The 11,454-nt window shown below is 42.5% G+C and overlaps 1 protein-coding gene across 1 annotated transcript; it reads right to left on the bottom strand.

Moving 5' to 3' along the window:
* Nucleotides 1-546: 546 nt before the first annotated feature.
* LOC101300800 (DEAD-box ATP-dependent RNA helicase 46-like) lies at nt 547-2,596 on the bottom strand. Its single transcript, XM_004294625.1, has 5 exons — nt 2,486-2,596; nt 1,986-2,056; nt 1,742-1,885; nt 1,263-1,331; nt 547-991 (listed from the first exon to the last, which is right to left on the bottom strand). The coding sequence occupies exons 2-5, from the start codon at nt 2,037-2,039 to the stop codon at nt 698-700; spliced, it is 561 nt and encodes a 186-aa protein (XP_004294673.1). The 5' UTR covers nt 2,040-2,056; nt 2,486-2,596; the 3' UTR covers nt 547-697.
* Between the last annotated feature and the right edge of the window lie 8,858 nt (nt 2,597-11,454).

Genomic DNA, 11,454 nt, shown 5'->3' with positions numbered 1-11,454 from the left:
AAACTTGATGGAGACTGATTCTCTTCATTTCTAGAATGTCATTCAAGCGACCAGGATTGGCAACCACAACATCTGCACCTCTGTCAATATCTCTCAATTGTGGACCCTTTGGCGCTCGTCCATCCAAACACTGTAAAACCAAGACAAACAAAACTCACTGTTAACAAACAATTAAGTGGAAACAATATATGGGGGAGCAACTTGAAGAGCTTTAATTCCCAGCCTAGTACATAACTATATATTCGAGAATATATACAAACAGAAAAAACTAAGGACCGACCAATAACTGCTAAAAGTTTGAGGGTGTTAAGAAGATAAAAGTACTTCGACCAAAAAAAAAAAAAATAAAAGTACTTCTTTGGACTTCAGGCCAAGCTTTTACACATTTACTCCAATTTTAGTAAACCTAACGGACCACATATATACTGAACAAAATGGTGTGAGCTACGTGACTGTTAAAGTTGTTCTAACTTGAAGAATAAAAAAACCATTTAGGAGTTGGTTGATAAATATTGGTTGCATGCACGAGTTTCACTATGGTGCCGAGCCAAAGTGCTCCAGCGAAAATACAATATAAAAATAAAAACCTGTAAGGTCACAAATAGTATGGCTGGGATAGGTCCGGGAGTACTATAATAATAATAACAATATACGTATACAGGGAACGATACGCTAAGCCAGACAGGATCATTACTGCCTAAAATGGGCCATAAGTGCATACCACAACAGCTATGCCCAGAGATTTCCCAAACTTCATCGCTTCCTCTTGAATCTGTTTGGCCAGCTCCCCTGTTGGTGATAACACCAACACAGTTGGACCCATCTGAGAGTTATTATGGGTGCGCTTGAGACACATAAATCCAGGAAGCAAGTACCCTAAGGTCTTCCCTGACCCCGGTTTAGCAATGGCCACAATGTCTCTACCTTCAAATGCAACTGGCCATGACTGAGCTTGAATTGGAGTTGGGGCAGAAAAACCAGCATTTTGTACCTGGAAAAGGCAAAATGCCAGCATCCTATAAGCAGATGTACAGGCCTCAACAATTCTGAATTTTTAATTTTTTTTGGGCTTATGGAAGAGTTGAATGGCAGAAGAAGCAACCCCCATATCAGGTGGCCAAAGCTTGCGTCAGCAAGCTGGAACAGGAGGAGGCCTCTTCTGTGATTCAGACAGTGGCAGACTGAATCATCACCAACAGCAGCTACTGAATACCGGTGTTGGATAAAAATGGAAGACAACAAAACAAAAGCAATGTCAATACCTCACTAAGACTATCGGATGTGAAGCCCGTAGCTTTAAAGGTAGTAGATGGTAGGGGCACATTATCACCCTAAGACAAAACAAAAGACTTTGTCAGTTACTTCAAATAGAAACTTAAAACCATAAGATTGCTGACAGGTAACAAGGATATAAGTGAACATTACAAACTAGAGAATATTGAATAAAACAGCAGCTCTCTATGAAAAGAAACAAAATCTAGATTTGCTTGTGCCAGTCTGTTTCTATAGACTCCAATGACAATAAATCTAATCTATATAAAAATTGGTCATACTGTAAGAAAGATATTAAAAGAGGGATCATATAACTTCATTTTGAAGACTAGTAACACCATCACCACGATTTCAGACATGAGGGAAAATCTCATAGTGAAACACAATTAACTCCATTTGCACCATATTTTATTAAAGGACGATCACAATTCAAATTCTACAGAAATTTGACAAACATATTGATACTCACAATAACAGTTATTTTATGCAGGCGACGATAATTCTCAGCACTTCCATTGTCTGGTGGTCCACTTCCTCTAATAAGAGATCCTCCATGTCCGCTAACTGACCCACTTGGACCATTTTTAGAAGCAACTGGTGCACTTGTTGCAGTCTAATGCATAAATTTAATAAAAGAAAAACAAATCAGTCTCCATATGAAAACTACGGAGAAAGTTCAGAAAAATGCAACTGCATCTGAAACTGAATCATACCTCAATTACTTGCACATTCCTCGCTCCAGCAGAGGCAGAGGAAGTGGCAGCCATGGCAAGTAAACGCTATCCTACAACATGAGTGGGACAGAAGAAAAAAAAGTAAGTTCACATAAGCATCAACTACAGATACGAAAGAAACAAACTACGTAGAGCATCATCTCCACCGATCAATCAATGTGACAAACATCATGCAAAGAGAGTTTTTGAAATGATGCAAATGCTAGAGCACACAGAGCAAAACCTAAATTTGTTCTTTTTGGGAAAAAAAAAAAAAAAGTCACTTTTCATCGAAATCCAGAGTTAAGAGCAATCAGAGGATGAAAATTACATCCGAAAAAGCAACACACCAAAAAATGGGTCACATTATGCGCAAAAAGAGCTTTCGGACCTCCAAACTTTTCCCCTTTCGGACAATCACAAACCCTAAAATCAACTCAATCAAAACCATCCAGAGACCGAAAAACCAAAATGGAAAAGATGGTGACGGCGAATCGAACCTGACGGTGAGTGCTTTAATGTGTGACAAAGCTTCTGGGTTTCACTTACTTTTGAAGAAGGAGGAGAGGCCTCTCCTTCTTCGTCGGATTTGATTGTAACTTTGGGGCTGCGACTGTGTCTAAGTGAATTCAAAGGTTTTAAAAGGGTTTATGTCACAACCCGCCAAGTTCCTTGGGCATAATCGAAGCAAGCATTGCCCAAGAATAACTTTCGGAGCACACTAGAGTGTTCTAGAACATTGTGGGAAGCCTCGGAGGTGTCCGGATACATCAAGAAGTCTCTAGGAGACTATGGAATTCTCTAGAACCTTTGAGGAGGCTCAAGCAACTAGAGATCCCTAGAACTCTCTAGAACACTCAAAGCCTTGTATAGATATTTTAGGACTTCCCTAGAGACATGTAGAAGTCTCTAGACTTTGTCTTTATTTGTAATGTCCTAGATTACTCTAGAACTTTAGGTAAGGGCAAGGATGCCTATAAATAGGTGGTGAAGGCTCTTAGCCAAACCATCCTAGAAATCCTTGAAAGCCTTGTAAAGTGTTCATAACTCAATACAAAGTTCCTTTCTCCCACATTGCCTAAGTGTTTGCTTTGCTTAGCTTTGCACACTTGGTCTACTTCTAGCATTCTTGCTCTCTCGTGTTGCTCTTGTTTCCGTTGTGTGAAGGCGAGGCTGACTTAGAGAGTTCGAGGAGGTGAACAACTCTAAGGCCGCACGGTTGGTAGAGAAGCAAAGTTCTCATCCCGTGACATTTAGCCCTTTAGGAACAAGGTGACCGGTGACGTGTCCGAGCCTCAACTCTTTAGTGGTACAACGGGGGTTCGGTCCCCCTAAAACGGCAACGCACGGCCGTCTGTCTGCCTCTTCCAACGCACGTGTGCCAAGTCGCTGTTGCCTAAGCCCTTTAGCCGAGCCGGCTACTCCTCATCCCTCTCAACCTAGCTGGATCCTCACGTGCTCTTTCCTATGGTTTTAGCCATTATAATTACTTTTACGAGACAGATATTTGTTAATTAAAGGGGCCGCTTCTGTTGCGGACCGCTTTGTTGCGAACTCTATGCGGACTTTCAGACAAACACTGTTAGATTAGATCAATGGTCTACAATTGATGAAGTATAAAGTTTTCTCATGAGGCCACATGTATCCAAACTCTCATACACTGCCTTCATACTTCTCTTTGAGTTCTCTCAATCTCAGACTCTCTCTTCGTTTCCCAGACAACATTAACAAATCCTTTGATTGCCACTTTTCTCCAACAGTAAAATTTCTCTCTCTTTTCCCTCCATGGGCTACTGGGTATGCTAGTGCTTATTGTTAGCGGGATTCAATTTTGTTTAGTGGGATCTCAATCCCTCCTCTTTCACAACATTTTCTCAAGACTCATACGGAGGTGCATGAGAAAAATACGATTGTAAAATCATGTTAGGAACTCAAAATTAAAGAAAAAATAGAAGAAAAATGAAAAACAGTGGAAAGGGATTCGAAATTTCTGGGAAACAAAGAGAGAGTCTCTGAGAGAACTCAGAGAAGTATGAAGGCAGTATGGCAGAGTTTGGATACATGTGGCCTCATGAGAAAAATTTATACTTTTTCAATTGTAGATCATTGATCTAATCTAGCCATGTCTGTTTGAAAGTCCGCATAGAGTCCGCAACAAAGCGGTCCGCAACAGAAGCGGCCCCGTTAATTAAAACACTAATGTTCAATTTTATTTTTTTTGACCTAAAATGACAACCCTGTTCTAGGATATTCTATATCTTTCTAGATATTTTTTATGTGTGCCTTTGTCTTATGCCAATAGGATATGTAGTTTGACTAGATCTATGTATTCATATCCTTACCATACTGGTATTGTGTAATTCCCTATATAAAAGGCTCCTATCAATGAATAATACACACATCTTTCACGATTCTCTATTCTCAATTTACTTTCACTTCATCACGTTATCAGCCCTTTGCTCAAACCTTTGAGCTAATAGTTTTTCCCAAACCTTAAAACCAAAAGCCGAAAACTCTCGGCCCTGCCTCGACCGCCGCCGCCGCCGTCGCCCCACCGACTGCCGCTTCCCTGCAGTCCGCTCCACTGATTTCTTCTCGTCCGATCAAGCATCCAAGTTTTATGGTATGTTTACTTTACAACCCTAAAACTCTTCAAAGTTCAATAACCTCAGGGGAGATAAAGTGTTTTCTCCTCTTCTTCTACTCCATTCTATGCTTGGGACGGTGTCTTTGCAGGTTTAAAATCCTGGTTATCCTCCCCGGGTCCAAAGTTGTGTTTGATCAACTTTGGTTATTGCTATTTTGAAGGTGGGTTTGATCACCTTCACACAAGTTTTCAAGGTCGTGTTTGATCGACTCCGGACATTTAGGGTTGTGTTTGATCAACCCTAGAGAGACAAACCAAAAGCATCGTATTTGAGTACCTTTTTCAGGGTCTCCAACAGAAAACTAATACAACTTGTTCTCTCTTGTATGCAGATGGACAGAGGCATTGAATTTGACGTCCTCGACGCCCATGGTACTGAGTACCATCATTGGGTCTCGGACATAGAGCAGACCTTCATCGCTAAGGATCTGACCGAGACCATATTCCCCGATCCAAATCAGGAACCGCCTAGCAAGAGAACAAAATCTCAAGCGCTCATGTTCCTTCGTAAGCATATCGATCCCACACTGCGCAGGTAGTATCAATCCAAGCACGATCCAAAAGATCTGTGGGATGCCCTTGCCGAACGCTTCGGCAACATTCACTCGACCTTGCTCCCAGAACTAATTGCTCGCTGGGATGAAATCCGACTTTTGGATTACAAGAAGGTTGATGACTTCAACAGAGATATGATTTGCCTACAAGCTCAACTGAGCTCATGTGGAGTCGAGAAAAGTGATGCCGACATGATTGAAAAGACTTTCTCGACCTTCCCTTCAGCTGCTAAGATCCTCATGAACCAATATCGGCTTGAGTTCATAAATAAGAGGATTACTACTTTTAGCGGCTTAATGACGCAACTCCTTATGGAAGAAAAGAATAACATGATCAATGATCAGCATAATTTACGTCTTGTAGGCACCCGGAAAATTCCGGAATCTAATTACAATTACAACCGGAGTAAGAAAGCTCCGAAACGCAAGGATCAACATAGGAATGAACCTTATGCACGTGAGAATCAACACCACCGTGCCTTTGGTTCTCGGGGACAAAGTAGCGGCTTTAGTGGTCGTACCAACTCATGGCGTCGAGACACCAGTGCCGCCGGCCCCAAGGGCGGCGCCGCTCCTCCTCGGAAGCAACATCCTCGCTCTTCTTCTACCTTTGATGGTCAATGCAACAGATGTGGGTCCAAGGACCACTGATCTAAAAGTTGTCGCGCTCCTGCAAATGTTGTTGCTGCATACAAGAAATACAATGAATTGATGGAAGTCAATTCCACTGAAAACAATGAAGTTGAACATAATGTTACCTTCAAGGTCGCTGACCCTAATGGACAATGTTTTAACTTAGATGCCCCTGACTTTGACGTCACCGGCTAGATTGTTTTCCCATTTACAAGTCATGATGTAATAAGGCATCGTCAACATGCCATGCTTAGTTTTCTTCTCAATTTTTTGAGACCCTTATGTACTCTTTTCAGCGCATTAATGAAAGTTTATTTCATGGTTCTTCTTGTCTCTACATGGTTCGAATTGATTTACATCTACCTTAGAAAACATGGCATCAACGCCTCTTTGGTCTCTCCCTTAAATGGAGGTGACGTACGGCGCCGTACGTGACTCTTAAGGAGAGTTACTCACGTGTTTTCCGGTTCAAGTCTTTTTCCTATAGCGGATTTTTCATCATCAATTGTTCAACTAGGCTCATCCAAGTTAGTATGATGTCTTAGAATTGTCCGAAATTAAGGAGCTAGTGGTTTAAGTGTGCCTCGCACTACCGACCCTCCATGGACATGCCTGGTCATACTTAATTTGGAGTTACCGAAAGCTTTTGATTTTGGATCCCTTATACGCTATTACTCCAATTGCCTTCTTGTAAAAGACGTTAAAGACTTGGCAAAACCGGACCATCATCGAATCCTCTAGGTTCTTTGCACCTGGATTTGATCATCAACACGTCCCTATGGCTGAGCATTCGTCTCCATGCCACCAGCAAGCTTCAAAAGCTTTGCTAATGCCAAATCTGCGAAAAACAGTAATCTGTCCTCTTTGGACAGTCACTTCGTTTGAGCTTTTTGAACAGCTCCGGACGAACCAGACAGTGAGCTTTATATCATTGGAAAGCTTTACGAGTCTAGTTTTCAGAACATTTTGCGGTTTGTCTATATCTATTTTAACGAAGGAGTTATTACTGTTTTAGTGCGCAAAGGTCATTCTGCGCGAGAAATTTTCAGCACTCTCGGGATTGTTGCTACTTTTAGCTTTTTCAATCCTTCTAAATAGCTCGATATCGACCTATTTACTCATATATCTACTCTCTTTTGTAGGTATGTCTCTTGGAGAGATCGAGTGCCTCGCAGATAGTGGATCAACCCACACAATTCTAAGGAACCGGTAACTATTTCTTGAGTTAGTGCCTTGTAAATCATTTGTGACAACAATGATTGGATCTTCCCCTGTGATCCTCGGGCGTGGAACCGCTCGCTTTTTTCTACCTCATGGCACTATGATACACGTCACGGACGCTCTTTATGCCATAAAAGGGCATCGAACCCTGTTGAGCTTTAAGGACATTCGCGCTAATGGTTTTCACTTGGAAACTCATTGTGAAGATGGAACTGAGTTCTTGTGTATCACTTCTCATGAATACGGACGTAAATGTATATTGGAGAAACTCATGAGTCAATCTAGTGGTCTTTACCTTACTACGATTCGGATTATTGAATCCCATGTAGTCGCCAAACAGGATCTTTGGGACTCTGACTCATACAAGCTTTGGCATGATCGACTTGGTCATCTTGGAAGGGACATGATTATCCGAATTCTGCGTAATTCTCATGGACATCCCTTCTTCAAATCAAAACGAAAACATTTGGGAAATGATGTCACTTTGAATCATCGTGGTGACGCCTCAACTGGTCACCACGGCCCAAAGGGGACTTTGACATCTCCCAGGCTAGGCACCAACTTCATGGCTGCCGCTCGGCAGCTCCCTCAAGCAATTGAGACGTGCCGTTCTTCCCTTGATGTGTCGTTGACTCTTTCAAACGCTCATTGTTTGTTTTGCAAAGCTTGCTCTTTAGCGAAAGTAGTATCGAGACCGTCTTAGGCTAAAGATAACACCGAGAACATTCCATTTCTACATCCTATCCAAGGTGATATTTGTGGACCCATCCATCCTGAATATGGACCATTTCGATACTTTATGGTCCTGGTGGATGCTTCAACGCGTTGCACTCATGTCGCACTCTTGTCCACACGTAATGCTGCATTTCCAAAACTCCTAGCACAAATTATTAAACTTCGGGCTCACCATCCGGATTATCCAATTAAGTCAATTCGACTGGATAACGCTGGAGAATTTACATCAAAGACTTTTGATGACTATTGCGTGTCTATCGGGATTGAAGTCGAGCATCCCGTACCCCATGTTCACACGCAAAACGGTCTCGCCGAAGCTAGGATTAAGCGGCTTCAGCTTATTTCTCGAGCGTTGGTAATGCGCACCAACCTTCTAATTGCGTCATGGGGCTATGCAATATTGCATGCAGCCTTACTTATTCGTTTCAGACCCACTGCCAAACAACCATTCAGTGCGTACCAGTTGGTCACTAGATATGAGCCTGACATTTCGCATCTACGCATTTTCGGTTGTTCGGTTTATGTGCCAATTACGCCTCCACTGCGTTCTAAAATGGGTCCTCAGAGACGATTGGGTATCTACGTTGGTTATGAATCTCCAACGATTATCAGATACCTCGAGCCATTAACAGGTGATCTCTTTACCGCAAAGTTTGCGGATTGTCACTTTGATGAGACACTCTTCCCATCGTTAGGGGGAGATACGAACAAACGTGTTCATGTGGAATGACAGGAATTGTCGTGGTTTGTCCCCACTCTGTCTCATTATGATCCCCGCACCTCACAAACTGAAAGTGAAGTGAAACGTATTCTCGAACTTCAGAAAGTAGCAGATACGATGCCTGACTCTTTCTCCGAGATTGCGAAAGTGACAAGATCAGATATACCAGCTGCAAATGTTCCTGCTAGGCTCGAAGTCCCTAGAAAGGGCACTGCCATCCCCGGGCTCGGCACTGCCGTCGTTGGCGGCGCCACCCACGGTGGAGGGATGGAGGCCGTGGCTGCCCAAAGGAAAAGGGGGAGGCCACCTGGTTCGGTTGACACGCGTCCGAGAAAGAAACGGACCGACAAGACACAAGTCAATCCTTTGATCATCGATGTTGAGAATCCTTCTCACGAGATCATCTCTGATTACAGTTATGTCCACGAATTGATATTAGAATCCATGGGGGACGCGTCATGGTCAATGTCAACATCAGAGAACATAGAGATCTCCATGTGTTATGATAACACTTATGAATTGATGAACCGGTCATCAACCTATGTCGATGATATATTTGCTTATTCCGTGGCTCATGAAATCATTGAGCATGATGACATCGAACCACGCTCTGTTGCAGAATGCCAAAACAGAGCAGATTGGCTTAAATGGAAAGTTGCAATCCAGGCAGAATTAGACTCTCTAACAAAGAGACAGGTCTTCGGCCCAGTAGTGCTAACTCCGCCGAGTGTAAAGACTGTTGGACATAAATGGGTCTTTGTTAGAAAGCGTAATGAGAAGAATGAGGTACTTCGGTATAAGGCCCGCCTTGTGGCGCAAGGTTTCTCACAACGCCCTGGGATTGATTACGAGGAGACTTACTCTCCAGTCATGGATGTCATAACTTTCCGCTACTTAGTCAGTTTGGTAGTGTCTGAAAAACTTGACATGCAGCTCATGGTTGTGGTTACGGCATATCTCTATGAGGATCTAGATTCAGAGATATATATGAAAGTGCCTGATGGCATTACGTTACCTAAGTCAAGTGACTCTAAACCACGGAGTGCGTATGCTATAAGGTTACAACGCTCACTTTACAGATTAAAGCAATCTGGGCGAATGTGGTATACTCGTCTAAGTGACTACTTGATTAGGGAGGGATATAAGAACGATGAATTATGCCCGTGCGTGTTCATAAAGAAGACAAGTTCCGGATTTGCAATAGTGGTCGTTTATGTCGATGACATGAACATTATCGGTACTCTTGATGAAATCAAAGAGACCGCGGCTTATCTGAAATCCGAGTTTGAGATGAAAGATCTTGGGAAGACTCGTTTTTGCCTAGGTCTTGAACTAGAGCACCGAGTCTGTGGGATCCTTATCCATCAGACTGCATACGTCTGAAAGATGCTCAGGCGATTTAATATGGACAAGATGCATCCTGTTAGCACTCCCATGATTGGTCGAAGTTTGGATATAACTAAAGATCCATTCCGTCCGAAAGAGGATGACGACGAGATCTTGGGCGCAGAGGTTCCATACCTTAGTGCAATAGGCGCTTTATTGTACTTAGCTCAATGTACTGGACCAAACATTGCATTCTCAGTCAACTTGTTAACTAGATTTAGCTCAGCGCCAACCCAACGTCATTGGACCGGAGTTAAGAACATCTTTCGATATCTTAAGGGTACCATTGACTTGGGACTGTTCTTTCCCTACACTGATTCAAGAAGGACAGAAGATGGTCCAATGGCTCATGGAAGACACGGCACCGATCCACTAAGGGACTGGACCGCCGCCATGAACGCCGCCGGTACGGCTGCTGGACACGGGTCCAATGCCGTGCACGCCACCGCCGCCTTGTCCTATGCCGAGACACCTAACAATACGTTGGTGGGTTTCGCCGACGCAGGATATTTATCTGATCCTCATAAAGGACGTTCTCAAATGGTTATGTTTTCACCATTGGGAATACGGCGATATCTTGGAGGTCTACTAAGCAGACTCTAGTGGCGACATCTTCAAATCATGCAGAGATTATAGCTTTGCATGAAACTGTTCGGGAATGTGTTTGGTTGAGATCAATCACTAAGCACATTAGAGGAACTAGTGGATTAAGTTCTACAACTGATAGACCTACGTGCATTTATGAGGACAATGCAGCTTGTATTGAGCAAATGAAGTTAGGTTACATCAAGGGTGATAATACAAAGCACATTTCACCTAAGTTCTTCTACAACCAACAGCAACAGGCGTTTCTCAACATTCAAGTGAACCAAGTTAGTTCCGAAGGAAACACAGCAGACTTATTTACTAAGTCTTTACTGAAGTTTACTTTTGAGAAACATGTGAAAAGTATAGGCATGCGTCGGCTATCAAGTCTCTCTGAATAATGTTCACATCAGGGGGAGTATCATCTCAATGAAGTAGGCTGGTGTGTTGTACTCTTTTTCTCCTACGATCAAGGTTCAGTTTTTCTCCCACAAGGTTTTTGTGACTTGACGAGGTTTTTGACGAGGCAACAGATTAGCACCATTGGCATATCAACGCGCGACACAAGGGGGAGTGTTCTAGGATATTCTATATCTTTCTAGATATTCTTTATGTGTGCCTTTGCCTTATACCAATAGGATATGTAGTTTGACTAGATCTATGTATTCATATCCTTACCATACTGGTATTGTGTAATTCCCTATATAAAGGGCTCCTATCAATGAATGATACACACATCTTTCAAGATTCTCTATTCTCAATTTACTTTCACTTCATCAAACCCTTTATTGAAATCAAAAGTAAGGAACTAAGTAATACATGATTCAACTGCCTGCTATAACAGCTTGACGGAAACTAGGAACTGAAAAGAAAAATTCCTCATTCTCTATGGAAGAAGCATGAGCTGCCATTATATCTGCAGCTGTATTACTACACCTACGCATAACAGATTTTCCAGCTCCCTAATGTTCATTTTAAAGAGGAACC

The sequence above is a fragment of the Fragaria vesca genome, linkage group LG3 (assembly GCF_000184155.1).
Source record: "Fragaria vesca subsp. vesca linkage group LG3, FraVesHawaii_1.0, whole genome shotgun sequence".
Lineage (NCBI taxonomy): Eukaryota > Viridiplantae > Streptophyta > Magnoliopsida > Rosales > Rosaceae > Fragaria > Fragaria vesca.
The sequence above is the reverse complement of the archived record's forward strand: the minus strand, read 5'-3'. Positions and strand labels throughout refer to the sequence as shown.

Coding starts and splice junctions, on each gene's coding strand:
- LOC101300800 (XM_004294625.1), bottom strand. CDS start 2,039: ATGGCTGCCACTTCCTCTGCCTCTGCTGGAGCGAGGAATGTGCAAGTA. Junction 1,886..1,985: donor GGAATGTGCAAGTAATTGAG/GTATGATTCAGT, acceptor TTTATGCATTAG/ACTGCAACAAGTGCACCAGT. Junction 992..1,262: donor CATCCGATAGTCTTAGTGAG/GTATTGACATTG, acceptor TGCCTTTTCCAG/GTACAAAATGCTGGTTTTTC.